This window comes from Hetaerina americana, unplaced genomic scaffold (genome assembly GCF_022747635.1).
Source record: "Hetaerina americana unplaced genomic scaffold, ioHetAmer1.1.p SCAF_100, whole genome shotgun sequence".
NCBI classification, from domain to species: Eukaryota; Metazoa; Arthropoda; class Insecta; order Odonata; family Calopterygidae; genus Hetaerina; species Hetaerina americana.
In genome coordinates this window covers 479,280-498,057 of record NW_027286071.1, presented here as the reverse complement: position 1 = coordinate 498,057, position 18,778 = coordinate 479,280, and the positions used below count along the sequence as shown (strand labels likewise).

Here is an 18,778-nt window from a genome sequence, read left to right as displayed (position 1 = left end):
GTACTCACATACACACACACACAGATTGGGGGGGGGATATAGAAGAGGAGAAGAGTGGTAGGGAAATAATAATAAACAATCGTCGAACGCGCACGAAATCTCGTCCAATATTCCGCGGCCGACGGAACAGACTTCATTGACGACCGGAATGGGGGAGGAGGAGGAGTGTGGGGGGGGGGAGACGGTGAACACGAATCCGCCTCAGACGGACGTCTCGTAGATGATGATCTGCAGGATGGGCTGAGGGGGCGGTGGGGCGTTGTTCCCCATGAGGGCCGTCTCCTCCTCCACCTCTGACCACTCCTGCCACTCGTGACCCTCCTTGCCGCCACCAAGGCGGAGCTTCGCCTCCAGCCGCGTGAGGGCCAGCGTTTTCCTGAGGTCCCGGAGATCCTGAAGGAGGCTCAGGTCCACGCCGACGCCCCCACCGCCATCGTCCCCGTCGACTCCGCCGCCGCCGCCACCACCACCACTGCCCCCGCCGCCGCCCCGCTGCTGCTCCCCGAGCCGCCTCAAGGTCTCGGCGAGCGGGGCGGAGAGCGACTGCAACCGAGCGCTCAACTCTTTCATCCGGCGCCAGGAGCGGGCGTACTGCCGTCGCATGAGCTCGATGATGGTGGAGGTGAGGGCGAGGCCGACCAATATGTACAGCGTGCAGATGAGCATGTACTTGGGCTCCTCTGAAAAATGGGCGGGACGCAAGCAGAAGGTTAAACGGAGAAATCCAGGAGGAAAGGCGGAAGAAAATTACGAAATTCAAGCCGGAGAATGTGCGGATTCAGCGAAAGAAAACTTGTTGCAATATGCGGGTATACGATTATAATTATGTGAGGGTAAATACGTATTGAATAAGTACCCACGTATTACAAATATGACCGCGATTTTGAAGCGTGAAGTTATCATTGAACTATGAGGACTATGCATCATTGGATTACGCCTCATTGAAAAAAGTAATTTTTGGAAGTACAGCATTTTGCAAGTCTTCGATGTCACCCGAAAAGAAGTATTTTTGTACTGAATCCGGAATGCTGAGATTTTAAAGAGGTACTCTAAGTTATTTTCCATTAGGGGAAAATATGCAAAAAAGGATGCATCTTCACCTTAAGACCAGCTATGGCTGTGCCCTTTTCCAATACATTAATGTACAAACAGTTGGTTTATTAATATTAATACCTCAATGCAGTCAAAAATTTAAGCAAAAATGTCGGCTAAGCGTACAATGACAGATGAAAATCTTGTAGGTTTCATAACGTATTTTAGATAAAAGGTGAGATCTCTTTCGTGCATAAAAACCTTGAAATATGTGATCCATTGGTCAAATACATCAACATATTATTTTATTTTGATAACATTCAATGCATTGTGCTACACATTTTTACAATAGGAGATTATATAAATCGAAGATACAATGTTACTATGACCCCGAGAACACACTAGAATGGAATTTCAAATTTTGATCGATGTAGATATTATCCAAAATTATTCAAACTAATTAAGATGTCATTCTAAAGCTATGAAAATATTAAGACAAATAGTGACCATGATTGGAGCATATTACATATTTAATCACATATTTACGTATTTTTTGGGGATAAATTAATATTTTTCAATGTGTCTGTCTTTTTCATGGGGAGACTATCCCATTACTAGAGGATGCAGGCATTTAGAATAAACAGCTGCGCAGCCGCAAAGGAGCTATACTATCGTATTATCGCGTAATGTGCACACATTTTTGTCGAAATAATTCATTAAACCATAGCGCGTGCCCGCCTCATGAATCATTTCATTGTACCGCGTGATATCTAGATGAAAATAGACATTATAATTGAGTTTAATTTGGCTAAAAACAAAAACTTTCGCGAACTCACTGTGAAGACGTTTGGTTTAGCAAGCTAGCTACGAATCCTTCTCACGAAGGTTCGCAGCTGCACCAAGGAGCAATGAAATTTCAAAATGTTCCAGCAGTGAGTACGAAAAAGTTCTTTCGGGAGTTACACGAACCCAATACCCTCGTAAATCTCACGTATGAGGGAATTTTGGGTAGGCTTCCGCAGTGTTTCATGATGAGTTGCTGGGAAGGCTCTCGGTGTTCCATCGCGTTGGTTGTCTACAGATGACGACAGTTTCGTCCTCGTTCCAGAGGAGACCTTCAGGTCGAAGTGATTCCGACGGTTATACCCTTTAGAGCATATTGAAGAGATTATTCCAGGTCACACGTAGGCAGAGAAGTGGCCATGAAATGGACCTTACAGACTCAGACTATGAAGGTCAATTATAACACACCTGACTCTTCAAACACACCGAAAAAATTTCGGCCAAATCTCAACAGAATCACTTCGACCGGAGGATTTCATGTGGAACGAGGGCGAAACGGCTGTCATCTGAAGATACCCAATGCGGTGGAACACCGAAAGCCTTCAAGAAACTCACGCAAAAGGGAAATTCATTAAAATAAAAACACGAGTAGTAGTAGTTTTGAGGGGAGGCGACCGACGGCTAAGGTCATTTGCGCCATAGGGGATGGACAGGAAAGGATGAAGGGTGGAGAGAAACCCGGCGTCGGCATTAGCCTACTCTTTACGAAAGGCGCCAAGGGGTCCGCGGTTTAACGTCCCATCCGACGGACGGCGTACTCACTCAAAGTGCCCTCCACAAAGCACCTCAAGTAGGGATCGAGATACCTCTGAAAAATATTCAACACCGCCGAGATTTGAACCCGCGCCCTTAGGGTGGGAAGCCAGTGCGTAAGCCCCCGCACCATTTCGATTCCCTATAAAAACACGAATTATCATATGCGGTGCAAATCATAATGGGACTGCAATTGAGGCACGTTTACGGTGTTTGTACTTTGAGAGTTATCTCTCCTTAACTGCTGATCACGACTTTGAAAACTTATACATTTTCCCGAGTGTTCTACCTACATCTACTCAATACCCCGTAAGCCGCCACAAGGGCATGTGGCGGGGGATGTTAGTGTTCATTCACTGTCAAAAACAGAAATCCGTGAGAGAAAGTGATAAGTTTGAAGCGGAAAATTGAGAATCGGGCATAGCTCACGTGGCACCAGATCACCGAATCCGATGGTGGTCATGGTGACGAAGCAGAAGTAGAACCCTTCGAAGAAGGTCCATTGCTCCCAGAGGGTGAAGATGGCGGCACCCGCGGCGAGGTACACGAGCAGGCAGGCGACGGCCGCGAGGGCGCTGAGCGAACGGGCCGCGCGCCGGAGTAGGCGGGCGGGGCCGGAGGTCGTAACCCCGGGCCCGGACAGGCCCTCCCGCGCGGCCGCACCACCCGCGAACACCGCGAGCCGCCGCAGCCGGGCCACGAGCTCGGCCACCGTGGTCGCGAACATCCGCCCGAGGTCCGCGATCACGGTCAGCGTGAGAGGGATGCCGATGAGGGCGAAGATGATGCAGAAGGCCCGCCCACCGAAGGTGACGGGGGCGATGTTGCCGTAACCTGCGGCAGAAGATCGTTATCTAAGATTAAGGGTCTATTATCGAAGGTCTCGCTTCTTAAATCTACAAGTCAGTTTACCAGTCCTCGTAGTTTGCACATAACGAGTCTGGTGATAGTAATGAAGCACTTGTTACTTACCCACATTACACAGTGCGCAAATTTGAAAGCTTTATATCACATCTAAGACGGTTTTCAGAGATTTTACATGGACATTGACCTAAAGCTTTAAGAAACGTACCCACGAAGGGTGGATTTCATGAGGGAGACTGAGCAACTTGGTATTAAGCCCCACGGAATGAAAAACTCACACTCTTATAGACAGTAGAAGGCATTTAATGTCTCTATTAATCGAATGGGCTTTGAATAAGCTCCGGCGTGCAGAAAATCAGACTCCAGCTGACATCCAGACTCCAGAGGCACCAATTGAACTTGAACCGGAATCCTTCCGTCAAAAAAGCCCTTTCCAATGGAGTATCAGTACATCACATCAATATGTACGCAACGCCGAAGGGAAAATGGTTTAAGACGCGAAACTCGTTTAAATGACGCCTGGCTTTGTCCGCTTGTGAACTCTAAGTTCAACCAAATAAGCACAATACTGCACCATGGAGACAGTTGATTGGGGATCCCAATCTCAGCTTTTCTCAAACTATCAAGATTGACGCAGGCAGTTCAAACACGTCTCTGACTTATTGCATCAGGTTGTGTTCGCTACAATTTAACATCTGCACGGTAATCACTTTACCTTATATGTATGGTAAAATAGAACAAAAGAACAGAAATGGAAATTGTTATGGACTTGCTTTGTGCGGGGAATTTTTATATGTAATCCATAATGTTTAAAGCAATCACAATCGGCAAGTTGTCTCCTGCGGCTCTGTCTGTCAAATCAGCATGCATCTCAAGGAATTTGCCATCATGCGCCACTAGTCATGAGTTAGTTTTCAAACCTCAAGCAGTTCACAGCTGTCAGCATAATTCAATAGGAGAGATAAATATGATAGGTGATATGCTAACTAACATCTCCTAGGCATAGAAATCAGGTTTGCAAAACGAAATTCATTCATTCTCTGAAACCTGTACTATCCAACAACTGTTTTATCACTTGTACCTATGTACATTAATCATCAGAAAAATTAAATTTTTCACTAGCTTCTCAGAATGATAATGACCGATCTTGGTAGGAATTTTCAATGAATATTTGAAATAAACTCTCTATCGCGTAAAATTAGGGTTTCTAGAGGACTCGTATGATAATGCTCGTGGTTTTCAAAATGCTATTCATTTAAGATATATTTTTAATAAAATTAGCACGTAGAACCAAATTATGTATGGATTCACGGATATTTCTTTAGGAAATGCTTCAGAATTCTACCACTTTGTACATAAGAGTAATGGGTTTGTTGATTTTCAAACTTTCTGCAGTCAATTCGAAATGACTTTTAGGCTGTATTTAGCTAGAACTCTTTGGGCGAATGCATGCCAATTATTCGTAATACTACCATATATATATTTTGCATTTATTTGTCTGAAGGTACAATCAGTAGTGGCGCGCTGCTGTTTTTTTAATGCCTTCTTTTAACTGCACTCAGTGCAGCCCTGTAATAATAAATCAAGTTATTGAATGAATTTTTGAGGAATTATCCTCAAAATGAGGAATTATCCTCAATCCAATCCCTTATTTTCACGAATTTCTTTACGTCGTGTTGTTTTCTCAATGGTTCAGGATGTTCTTTTTTGTTTCTTAGATTTCGTAAAGGCGCTTTGAAAGAGTGAACTGGTAGAATTAATGAAAGAATTACAGAATAAGTAGGGGCAGAATGGAGGGATGGGTGACTTATATGCAAGCGCAAGCTGTAACTACCTCAGACTGACCATGTGCGTGTGGTGAAAGGAAGGTTAGGATAGACAGTGCTAGGAAGATGGATAGACACCATTATCAACTTTGAATCTCAGCGCACGTATATGTGGAGGATATTGTAAAAGCAGCAAGGGAAAAACTGGAGATGGGAATCAAAATCGGTGGGAAAACAATAAATTCAGTTTTGCGGATGATCAAACTTTAGTTTGTCGGACAGCGAATTGATTGCAAGTGCATGTATTGCTTAGCGCATTATAAAATTTGGATCATAATTATGGGATGAAAATTAGTTAAAAAATAAAGTTATGAGGTTTTCGAGAAAGAGGAGAGCTAATTTAATCTAATTTACTAGAAGGACAAAAACTGGGTCAAGTAGAATAATCTTGCAAGTGTTTTGGACCGAGACGATCAAATTAGTAGGTCCGTAAGATAACTGCTGTAGAAAGTGTAGAAACTTTCACAAGTACTCAAGGAGGGAATTGATGAGACGCTGAGTTCAGATGTTAAGAAAAGGCTTGTTAAAACCTTAATATGGAGCGTGGTTTTGTACGGCTTGGAAACGCGGTCGTTGAAGCAAGATGGTGAGCGAAGAATGGAATCTTTTGAGATGCCAGTGTATAGGGAAGGATATAAAAGGTTAAATTGAAGGAAAAAAAAAATGAGGGAGTGCTAGGCAGGGCGGAAGAGTGCTGTTGGAATAAATCCAAAGGAGGCAGGAAAAATGGATAGAGAACATTTTGATTGATGATGAAATGCTGAAGACGGTGATAGTGGGGAGGGCGTTTGGAAAGCAACGCATGGGGAGAAAAATGATAGGCAATGTGGGGAATAAAGGGAGGTAGAATATATACGTAATTCAAGATCAGTAATGGTACTGTGGGGTGTCGGGTTGTATCTTGGTAGCCGAGGCTAACTAATGTAGGCGTGTTCAGTCCGTACCCGTCCAAAACCTACCTTATACAGTAAACTAGCAAATAATATTCAATAATGTTGTCTCACATTAACGTGTGCATCTCCGATTGAAGAAATTACAAAAATCGGTCGTCGGAAGTTTCCATAATAAATCCTCCAGCAATACTTTCTCTGTCCAAAATAACTTTTGCCCTCCGCATTAAAACTCAAGAATTTTCGCATTTTTTAACGCTTACGCACATAATTATCTCAGATGAGTAAGAATGGAAACTATGAATCATCGTTAGAGGCTTTCTATGAAATGGAGTTTCATGTTTTCTCGTCATAAATATAAAATAGGACCAAGAAAATATCTCATTTCAGTGCGACGGAGGAAAATCATCGGGCAGACTCGATGTGCGTGTCGCAAGTGCGAACGTTTCATTGCTGTCAGCGTTGAATCACGAGCGGCAGGAATCGCCCCGTGTTCCTGCGGTGAAGGGAATGAGGGGGTTGGAGGGGATGTGTGTGAGGGGCGAGCGACGATGTCCCGCCCGCCATCCCCCTCCCCTTCGAGGTCGTCTGAAAATTAGAATGGATTGGGAGCAGGTTGTTTCCTCTCCGAAGCAAGCGATAAGATTCATGGATTCATTCAGGAACTGCATCCGAATGGGGAATGAGGGAGAGTCGAGTGGTGGAGGACAGAAGGGCGAAAGATAGAAATGGAGCTTGGATGCTGAAGTGGTCGGAGAGGCCTTGGGAGGTAAGTTTAAGGATAAGCATTTGGAGACTATTCTTGTTAAAGCTCTACAATAATAATAATAATAATGATTATAACTAAAATAAAACGTCTCTATTGAGGCGAAATTAAGACCAAATAGTTCAACTTACCCCTCGACCTTTACATGCATAAATATGTCAAAAATAAATTACAACAAAGAGTGTAGACATTTTAGCAATCATTAATAGTACTCAAGAGGAATTTAAAATTTCAAATCATTTAATGAATGCTTAATTTCTTCCTCAAAACTTATCCATTACCGATTAGAACTCAAATGACATTCCTCAAGCGGTACACTTTGCTATAAATAAAAATAACTGCAGAGAAGAAACATGCATTTTTCCCGACCCAATAGGCTCCAAATCTGCAGGTTATAAATCATTCAATTTTTTTACTTGACCCAAATACCAGAAAAAATGAAAAAAATCTCAAATATTTTCTGACAAAAAGAAACCCGATTCCCCTGAAATTGCGATTAATGTGATATTCCGCAGTGCTAACGTGTGTTGCATTCGAATAAGCTCCTAACCCTAACAGTGACATCCTATCCTTCCCCTATGCATTCTCAATTAAATTCTCTACTCACGTATTACTTTCAGCTCAATGCCTTGGGATAGAGTAGAATTCCATGACATTATTGAGGCTGAACGTGCATTGGAAACGTCACCAAAAAGAGAGAACTCAAAGAGAAAATGGTTACTGTTGTTTCCCAATAGTTTCCAAAAAGCATGTGAAGACCTTTCTCTATCTTGGATTACCAATAATATTTCATGAGAAGACGCACGTACAACGCACTCAATGATATCAGATCCCCTGCTTGCCATCAAAAGGCTTAGTTTTAATTTCTTTCCCGCAGAATTTACTTGAATTTTACTTGAACTACCGAGAACATTATGCAGTAAATATAGTTTCGTGGATTAACCTTAAGAACGACGTCTTTCTGATGAAGGTTCCATGCTGATTCTGGGAATTACCGTCACGTAGGTTGGCTTGTTGGACAACAGTGTCGACCCCAGTCCTGGAGGCGTCTTCAATTCGAAGTGATCTTCGTTGAATGTTGGTCGTTCTGACTGTTATTGTTGGAACAACCAATCAGAACGCTCCGCTCAATCAGCCTGCGTCTCTATACATATAGCGGCGAAAATGCAACGGAGATAACTGCGACCTGAAGAAGCCTCCAGGACTGGGGGCGAAACCGTTGTCCAACAAGCCAACCTACGCGACGGTTATTTCCAGAAGTAGCATGGAACCTTCATTAGTTTCGTAGATATTTACAAGAAGTGTTCTAGTGTTTGGGATGTTCATTGGAACAATACTTTGGAAATATTTCGTATACACATCGATAATTTACTATTGATCAAGTCAAGTTTAAGTCAAATTTACTGATGGTCAAGCTTAAGTCAAATTTACTAATGGTCAAGCTTAAGTCAAATTTACTAATGGTCAAGCTTAAGTCAAATTTACTAATGGTCAAGCTTAAGTCAAATTTACTAATGGTCAAGCTTAAGTCAAAAGTACTAATGGTCAAGTTTAAGTCAAAATTACCAATTGGTTAAGTTTAGTTTTATATTTGAATTCCAAACAAATAATAATATATAACACACATAATTAATGGAACGCTGATTTCAAAGTTTAAAGTAATGCATCGTACGTAGGGAAATAAACAAGCTATTCCATAAATTAGAAATTAAACAGCGAAGTCTTTTTAGTTGACCGGAAATAAGTTGTAACTTAGAATTCTCGTAAGTGCATTAACATTAGTTAACTTAGTATTAGTTTACGCCTCCTTTCAATCTTTTCAAACAGAACATTAATGATAACTTAATTTTGAGAATTTTCCGGGCAGAGAAAATACACGCATGTTCTGTAAAATATATGTGTATATTAATTTTCTCTCCCCTGGCTTACTACCTCAAATTTATGGACATTTGAAAAAAAATAGATAATATTAATATTATTTTAACTAAAAAGTAAGTATTTTTACCTCCAGTAGTCAAAACAAAATACACCATTCTATTTTGAAAACCTTAAAAAAAAAATCATTTTTCTCAAAACGAATATTTCACATCTGCATCCACTGGTGACTGCGAGCATGCGCATTATTCTACTATTTCAGTGTAATTAAATATTTGAAAAATAATTGAAATCGCATTTAAAACTATCGTAGTTGTATTAGCGTACAACTCTTCGAAGAATCTTGCCCTGCAAACCTAAGTAACTCCCAATGTAATATTCCCTCCTTTTAACACTTGGACTGGATATTGAGCAAGAACAAATCAATGTGAGCTCTCAGTGACTTACTGCAGGGAGAATGGGATCCGCGAGTTGACTTGTCCGGTCGAGGAAGAGAAATTAACTCCCGTCGGAGAAATAAATCCGACGCGAGGCGCTTCCTCAACCGTCGGACCGAATTAAAAGCACGCTGAGGGACTTGAGAGGGGAAAGACGCATCTTGCGAGCCAAAGCGATGATGAGGGCGCTTCCAAACCATTTTCCTGGGTGGGAAAGAAAACAAAACGGTGGTGGAAGGTGGGCGGATGTACAAGGGGGGATGGGGGGTTGATGCCCCGCAGTGCTCGCGCGCGCGGCCGAAGACGTCCATCGCTCTTTAACAGGCACCGCGGAGATGAAACATTACGGCTCCACCCCATCGTCTCCCAATGCAACAAAACTCTCTCGGGAGGGTGAGAGAGGGCGCAATAAATCAGTCGAGTGTGTCTCTCCCACCCCCACTCCCCATGAGAAATGCTCTCCTCTTGGTGGAGGAATTATTTCGCAGGAGGCCGTGGGCGGTTCGAATCGGGACGGACGCGGTGCGAGTGCGCCCGCGAGAAGAATGCTCTCCTCGGGGACAGATTTACACTTCGGACCGAATAAACAACATTAATTCCGCCCAGATGCGTGGAACGGGTCCAAGCTTCCGAAGGGCGGTTATTCGTCGAGCGTGGCATCCGATTATAAGAGCGTAAGCGAAAAGAAATCTGGTGAGGATTCCTGAGGTCTAACGTAAGGAGAACACGTCTTAGAGGAACTGGCCATACGTTTACATTCCTCCCCCCCCCCTTCTCACCCTGGTCACTAACACGGGGGTGAAATGACATGGGATTTTTTTTTAAGTTTCGGTGCCAATAAAAATGTTTTTTAACCGCCTTCCTCAAATTGGTCGGAATCAGCGAACACAAACCTGAATGTTCCTTCAAGCGTGCTTGCACAAGAGCCTGACTGCTAAAGTGAAAATCAAATCGGGCGAATGAAAACTCTCTTTGTTTTCCCTGTGCATGCTCTGACGCTGTAAAATACATTTCGCGATCCAAATTTCTATTTTAATTCAAAATCTAAACTGGTTACTTAAAATACAGCAACTAATTGAGCCACCAAAAATGTTTTAAGGGCATCCAAATGTAATAAAGAACTCGAAAGATTGCTTCCTTTCTGATAGCCTCTTTCTCAAAAACATTCAAATTTTAATTCGAGTAAAGTGTTTTGATTGTGAAGAGAGAACTAGCAGCGCCAAAGAGAGCACTAGCGCGATGCTAAACAAACTTAAATTAAAAGACCGTTGAATATCCCGAAGTTGTGCGACATGGACGATAGGGACAGTAGACAAAAGAAGATTGGAAACGATGAAAATGTGGTACAATAGAAGTGTGGCGATAATAAGATTTATAGGCAGAATATTAATGGAAGATTGCTTTGCAGTTTGGTTGAAGAGAAAAGACGCTTGCAGGAAGATTAAACAGGCAGACACGAGTACAAGAAGAAGAAGTTTACTGCATTTAGGCACATCATCAAGTCGATAATGCATCGAGGAATATAACTGAGGGACCCATGGACGGGAAGAAATAAAGAAGATGGCCAAGGGTAAATTACAAGAAGCAGGCGATGAAAGACGTCAGTGCAAGAAAATACGAATTAATAACAAGCCCGGCAGGTCAGAGTGTATCGTGGGGCGAAATTACAAGCCAATCCTTGAATTTATGATACGCGAAAATAGTTTCCGTTATTCTCGTGCAGGAGCCACTTAACAGCCACCTTTTATCAGCGCGGTACAAATAAATATCTTGTTTGCACTCGCTATTCCATTCATTCCAATACTAATTGCCTGGCATCCCTCCCTACTGCTATATGAGTGAGGCGTTATGAGCGCAACTACTGATACACGTCACAGAATGTTTAGATGCTACATTTCTTCTCTATGCCACTTTATCGTGATATAACTTCAATGTGTAATAATGTTAATGAAAAAAACGGTCGCGCTTCGTAATGTTCCACAAAATTCGTTCATGAATGAAAGATAATTTTTCATTAGATTTGTATTTCTTGTTACGATTCAGGAGTTAACGATTTTTTTGTTGAAGCAGTTCCTATTCAATGAGGATAATGACTTTCTTTTGGATCAGGTCAGAATAATTAATTTTAAACGAGGCTTCATACAGTATTCGATATAGGTTAATAAAACCATAGTAGTATTAAAGAAAATCCAACGAAAGACACGGTATATTTATACCGATTTGGTGTTTCATACCGGTAATGCTGCCTATTAGAATTAAAAAATAATTATCTTTCGCCATATTACAAAAAGTTCTTGATTGAGCGGCTAAAGACAGACAATTTAAGACTTTTTTTCCTCTGGGAATTTATTTAACAGACCTAACGGAAAGCAAAATGAAATTTTTTTTAAAGTTAAAGAGGTAGATAATATGAAAGCAACATTCCAACAACATTATGCGTAATCTCATAAAATAATTTTCTAGTCCACACAATGTCGAAGGAAGAATTTTACTGCCCATAGTTTTCTTACTGCTCCTTCATTCATCAAATACATGCACAATCAAATTCCGTAAAAAAATAGTCTAGGCTCTTGAGCTTTCATCTACGACACCAAGTAGAAATATTTAAAGCATCATGCATGGTGGGAAATGGTTACAAGTCCATCACCTGCCAGTCAGTTGAAAATTCCCAATTCCGAATGCCATAACACTAGAATTTTTAGAAATGCCACCCGGAAATAATCCACCGTATCTCTCCCCTTCCCCCTCCTCCTCCCTCTTCTCTTTTTGGCAGCCTTATGGACGGAAAATTTCATCGCGGAGTCAATAATAATTCGCCCAACTCGAGCGGCGTCAGTCAAGGTGGCGATGAATCACGTCTTCCGTCCACGCGCCTCTTTTATCTCTTCTGGGGGCCTTTGGGGGGTGAGGGAGGGAAGGAGGGGAGGGGAGGGTCTGGCCGAGGGGGGGGGGGGCGGGTGAGTGCTCTCTAACCGTCAAACCCTCATGCCGGCTACCCAGGGCCACACCATCCAGCGATGCTCCTACGCTTCCGCGAACTGCATGCACTTTCCAAAACGTCACAAGGAACGGGATTCGTGGCACCAGGCAACCAAAAAATTAGAAAAAGACGGGTGAAGACGGGGAATTCTAATGGAATCATCCTCAGAACGTCTAGAACAGCAAAGCCTATTTCATTCAGTAGAATGCTTTCACCAAAATTTCTTCAATAAATCTTACAACAAAGAGTGAAGAGATTTTTGCAATAATTAATTGAACCCGAGAGAAAATTAAAATGTCAAATCATTCTATGAATGCGCAACTCCTTCCTTAAAACTAATTCATTACGGATTAGAAATAAAATTACATTCTTCCAGCGGTAAAACTTGCTCTAAATAACTGCAGAGAAGACGCTTGAATTTTTTCCCACCCGATAGTCACCAAATCTGCAGAATATAAATCAGTCAACTTTCTTTTGAAATTAACCCAAACACCGGAAAAAATGAAAAAATCTACAAACTCTCGAACATTTCCTGGCAAAGAGGGACCCTATACCTCTGAAATTGCGATGCATGTTATAGAGAGTTGAAAGTGAATGAACATTTTACTTTTCATTCGGGTCCCCGTCCAAAGCCTTGGTTGAAAATGTCATGGGTGTGTTGTGCTATTGAATTTAACAGAACAATCAGAATTCACGATCGTGAGACAAACACGGTCACGAATGTGCAGGGGTTGGCAGGTACAACGCAACTTAATTTCACTAAATTTACAAGTATGATTAATTTCCAACACCGTTGAGTACCCATTCTTATTGATCTCTGTCGCCTATTTCAATTAGAACACGTAAACGTTACATATGCGAGGGTTTCCCAGAAGGTAACCTCCGTTATGCTGTAACAAATACACTGAAATAGATACCGAAAATTTATTATTTTCATCTCAAAACTACATATATATACTATTTTATACATATTCTCCAAACAGGTTTAAACATTTATCATATCTCTGAAATATTTTGTTCAAATTCCTTCAGCATAAAAATTCTGCAGCCTGAGATCGCAGCCAATAGAGGAAAAAAGAGTAGGATAGGCGCGATGTATAGGATTGATAAAAATGACGAAGCGTGGGAAGATTTATGGAAAGATACAGAAAAACCTAACTTTAACGGGAAAAAACGACCACAGTTTTAAAATAAAAATAAGAACGCAAAAAACAAATAAAAAAGTACTCTTCTTTAAACAGAACTATTGTTGAATGGAACCAGCTGCCTGGAGGTTTGTTTGAGCCCTTTCCATGCAATTTTAAAAGTTTTAAGAATAAGTGTAGAGCAGCCACCGAGGGATAAACTTCATTGATCACTGATTATTATACTATTGCACATATTAAAAATATTGTTCTGTACTTGATTTGGACGGCATGAGAAGTTGTATTGCAAAAGTGAATGATGTGTTAACGGTGCGGTGATATTGAACGGTGTATGGAATTGAAGGGTGCATGATTACGGACGGAGAGTGCTACAATGGAAGGTACGTACGAGGGTCGTCCGGAAAGTAGTACCCGTTCGTGAAATAAAGACACAAAAGTAAATATTAACAAACATAAAAAATTTTATTTGAAAGAGGATACTTTAAACTACTTCTCAACATAATCTCCAAGCAAATTAAGGCATTTGTCATAACGTGTGACAAGTTTCTGTATTCCTGCTGCATAGTCCTTCGCCGCCAGCTCATTGAGATACGCGAGGGACCCATCTTGCACAAATTTTTGCATAATGCAGATGGTGTTTAACAATTTCATGAACAATTGTTCGAGAAACATTGGGAAAATGCTCACAGATGTCATCAATTGTGACGCGCCGATCGTTCCTCACGAATTCGTCAACTGAGCTCACCAGTTGGTCTGTAATGACAGACGGTCTCCTCGAACGCTCATCGTCGTGTGTGTTCCCCCTCCCCATGTTGAAGTTGCGACACCACCGCCGAACAGACGACTCGTCCATTACATTGTCTCCATACACCTCCTTTAATTGGCGATGAATATCACATGGGCGAACGTTTCTTGCATTGAGGAATTTAATCACTGCCCTCACTTCACAACTGGCGGCGTTCTCAATTTTTTTAAACATTGTAAACAATCACAGAAACAACACAGGCAATGCTAGCGTCACGCAACTTGGCTCAGAGAAGGCAGACAAGCCACTGAAGCTATCTGACCTCGTCCAGCGGCTACTCGCGTCGTCAGCACTTCATGCGGCACGAACGGGTACTACTTTCCGGATGACCCTCGTAGTTTGTACTCGTATGGTGTGAACCTAGCCCATGGGTGATAGTAAAAGTGCGGTTGGTAATCTTATTGTGTCATTTTGTATAAGATATTTTTGTCTCATATCTGTTCTTTTTGTGTATGCGTTTTTCCATTGTAAGAGTGACAGTTGAACAGACTTGACCGTTGCCACCAGGACAATTGCCTAATTGCAACGATAAATTCTTTTAAAAAACCGATGACGGCATCTTGAATTTACTCGTCAAGACGAACAAGAAATATGTAGTAGCCTAACTTTTCAGTCGTTTTTCCATGCAAAAAAGTCGTAGAAATCTGTGAAAAACTTTCTAGAGATTTCAGATATCGTAAAACTTCAGTTTTTTACGAACTTATCGTCAATTTTCAGGTGCAGTTCATTCATTGTTCAACAGAGACGGGCGACCACTTCCGTCTTCATCATAAACATTTTTGTTCACTCTTAAACGAGCGACAAAACTGACATACTCAACTCTTGTCACTCATCATGTTTAATCCGTACAGAGCACAAATTTTCCGATTAATGTCACCAGCTTTGAAGTTTTTTAATCAGTAAAAACCTTATCACTGAACGGACTTCACATTTGGCGGGAATTTCAATTCTATTGTTCATTTTGACTCGCTACTGTAAACGAACGACAAGCGACGAGACCTTCCAACCACTGCAGCTCGAGGCGTACTGACCTACTGTGTGCGTCAATACAGCGACCATTCGGCTCCACCAACTAATTCTCACGCCAAACGAAAACGGAGGTTACTTTATGGACGACTTTCATATTATCTATCGGCTCTCAATTGACACATGGGAGCGTCAGAGAGAGGCAAAAGTTTTCATTAAAATCCCATGGAAGTATGAAAGCCTCGATAAAATTTACCATTCCTGTCTTGGAAGTTGGATCACGCGAAATATTATTTCATCCGAGACGTCTTGTTCAATTTGTCTTGCAAATTTTCATTGTGTCGAGTGAAAGGGACTTAAGATGACGTAGGGGAGAAAAAATAGTTTTGGAGGAAAAGAAAATTAGTCAAATGTTTCGTCGACAAATATAAACTATAGAGCGATCAAAATAATAGGTCTTGAGGTATATCCAAAGCTGTGACCGACTTTCAGGGGCCGGGCGTTGAGCTAAATAAATGTTTGAATTCGAATTAATTCAGGATTTGAAAACATTACTTCACGTAGAGGTGAATTCCATCCTCTTTCCTAAGATTTTGTAAATGCACAGAGCAAATTTTGAATATGAACGAAGCATAATTCAGCTTCACTTTTTGTTTGATTAAACTGGTCCTCCTCCGATAAACCAAGAATTGTATCTAAATATTGGCATTAGCTACAAAATAAAACGAAGACAGAGCCAAGAATCTTGCGGTAAATTAAACAGTAAATTTTCTTGTGGTCTTTTAAATATTTAATTTCCAATTACCTTAAGGTATGAGGTTTGGATAAACCACAGATTAAATCACAACGACCAACAGCTTGGAATTAGGACACGCCAACTTCGCCCGACAACGTTTCCACCCTTTTTTGTAAGTTTATGAAATTATGTGAAGTTTAAATTAACCCACGAGAATATATTTGCCTCCAAATATAATTAGAAAAAATGCCACTGCAGAAATACTTCATTATAAATGAATAAATAGTGGCGAAGAAAGTCAAGGACAAATCCAAATTGATGAATCCAATGAAGTACCACGAAGGGAGATTTTGCTTTTAAGGATTCTGAGGGAAAGAAAGGTAACAATATAAAAATTATTTCAATTCGTCATGAACTGGACAAATAATGTAAAAAAATGCCTAACTCAGTGTATATATATTCAATGAACATAGTTAATTTGAATGCCAAAATCGTATTGCACTATTACTCGTACTTTCTAAAATAATCAAGAACAGAATAATGTTGTCATAATTGTTTACATACAGGATTCGTCCGGAAAATAAGTGTACTGATTTTTTCCCGCCGCTCCAGGCGCGCCCAGCACCGCTCTGATGGGCTGCGATTGGAGGGGGGTATTTTGGCAAGCGACGCTGAAAAAGGCAGTCGGCTCTGAGCTGTGGTGTAGTGAGGAGCTCTGTTAACGCGAACCTCCACGCTCGACCCACGTCACGGAACGCGATGCCGAAGTTTTTGGAGCAGCGTTATTCCATCAAATTTGCGGTAAAGCTTGGGAAATCGTCTACCGAAACTGTCGGTATGATTAACCAGGCTTACGGGGAGTCAGCCATGTCCAGAAACATGATCTTTCGGTGGCACAAGATGTTCGTGGAGGGCAGACGACGAACCACGGCCTGGACGCCCATCAACGACACTCACCGACGAAAATGTGCGAAAATTTCGCGATGTACTGAACTCGGATCGTCGTCTTAGTGTTCGGATGATAGCAGAGCAGTGTAATGTGCCAAAAACAATAGTGCACGAGTTATTAGGGAGCAATTACAGATGCGAAAAATTTGTGCAAAGTTGGTGCCGAAAGTGCTCAGTGATGATCAAAGACTCAATCGTTTGGAAATCGCGACACAACTTGCGGATCACTGCAAAAATGATCCACATTTTTTAGAGAACGTTGTTTCGGGTGACGAGACGTGGATCTTTGAGTACGACCCGGAGTCGAAGAGACAAAGTGCGGAGTGGCACACCCCATCATCACCCCGTCAAAAGAAAGCTCGCATGAGCAAATCTCGGATCAAGGCGATGCTCATTGTCTTTTTTGAGAAAAGGGGAGTCGTCCACTACGAATTTGTACCTGAACGACAAACTGTAAATGCTTCATTTTACGTCCAAGTGCTCGACAGGCTTCGAAAACGAGTCGCCCGCGTCCGGCCAGCGATCAAAAACATCTAGCGGCTGCATCACGACAATGCGCCGTCTCACACCGCGCTTGTCGTGTCGGACTTCTTGGCCAATCACGGCGTGGCAACGCTGCCGCACCCGCCCTACAGCCCGGACTTGGCACCACCGGACTTCTTTCTGTTCCCGAAGATAAAGAGGAGTTTGAAAGGAACGCGATACGGGACTTTGGACGCCGTCAAAGAGGCCGTGACGACGTGTCTTCGAGAGGTTCCCGATGATGCCTTCGCGGGAGCGTTCCAGGAATGGGAACGCCGCTGGAACAAGTGTATCGACTCACAAGGGTCCTATTTTGAGGAATATTAGCTTAAGATATGTAAAAGTGTAATACATTTTTTTTCCTGAGCTCAGTACACTTATTTTCCGGACGAACCCTGTATCTTAATTATTCATTTTAGTCATCAATAAAGGGCACAATTGCCGACTGTGCGATTTTTCACCACCAACCATAATAGCTTACTCAACAATTATACCTACTAAATATTCGAGTGACATATGACGATTTATAATTAAGCGGCGGCTTTTGGAAGTCTGTAATAATTCCGATATTTGTTACAACTCACCCTAATTTAAGAGTAATGACCTCGGCGTTCTCAACCGATCAACAGATAAACGTTCATCGTGATGTCGAAAGATCCGAGCGAAATGCTGAATTCTTCTTCGTTGGCCATTTTTTATGGGTTCGTCCAAAGCGAAAGTCATTTGTGCCAGTTAGAATGCCTCGTTAACATTTCAGGCGAAAGTTTATTCCCTTCACATCTCACCACCCTCCCTTGCCTCCTCTCCCTTTCCCCAGACTCCACCCGGAGGGGCCCTCGAGTCTAAACACCGTCCTCTTTCGCTCAGCCTCATTGACAACATCGAAACGAGAAACCCGAACGCTGATCCAAACCCAAGATTCGAAATCAAATGGAATGAGGAGACGATTTAATTGAGGGCGAGAAAGTGTGCTATAATCCTCACTGGAGCCCGCACAGTAGAAGAAGATTAAGCGGTGGTCTCACCAGACTAAAGATTGCGTGGATCTTACTTGGGGTTTTAGGGCGGCAGCACATGCGAGGAGAGAGTGCTATTTCTGTTCCTTACCGAGATGGGGATCAGATTTGACGCCTTTACTGCTTTGCTCGTCTCCCACGCCAAATGCCCTGAGCTCCACTCCCGAGCGCGATGGGATTTTTTCCTCGCTGCCTCGATCGTCTGTCGAATGCCGACGAAAGTCGTACGGGCAACATTTCAAACGCACGTGAATTGCATCGGTACTAAAACCACTGCGAGTGACACCTCTTGGGGGAAGGGGTTTCTTTACTGGGAATAACCGTCCGAGTTCCTCTTCACCAAGAACATCCTCGCGCGGTGTGCACAGCGAACC

The 18,778-nt window shown here is 42.2% G+C and overlaps 1 protein-coding gene across 1 annotated transcript in view; it reads right to left on the bottom strand.

The window, feature by feature from the left end:
* Positions 1–201: 201 nt before the first annotated feature.
* The window catches only part of LOC139700443 (potassium channel, subfamily K, member 16), a 92,254-nt gene continuing 73,677 nt past the window's right edge, over positions 202–18,778 (bottom strand). The window contains exons 3-4 of the mRNA XM_071599045.1: positions 3,058–3,462; positions 202–680 (exon numbers count right to left, since the gene is read on the bottom strand). Coding sequence (XP_071455146.1) covers positions 202–680; positions 3,058–3,462 — 884 coding nt within the window. The remainder of the gene's footprint in view (positions 681–3,057; positions 3,463–18,778) is intronic.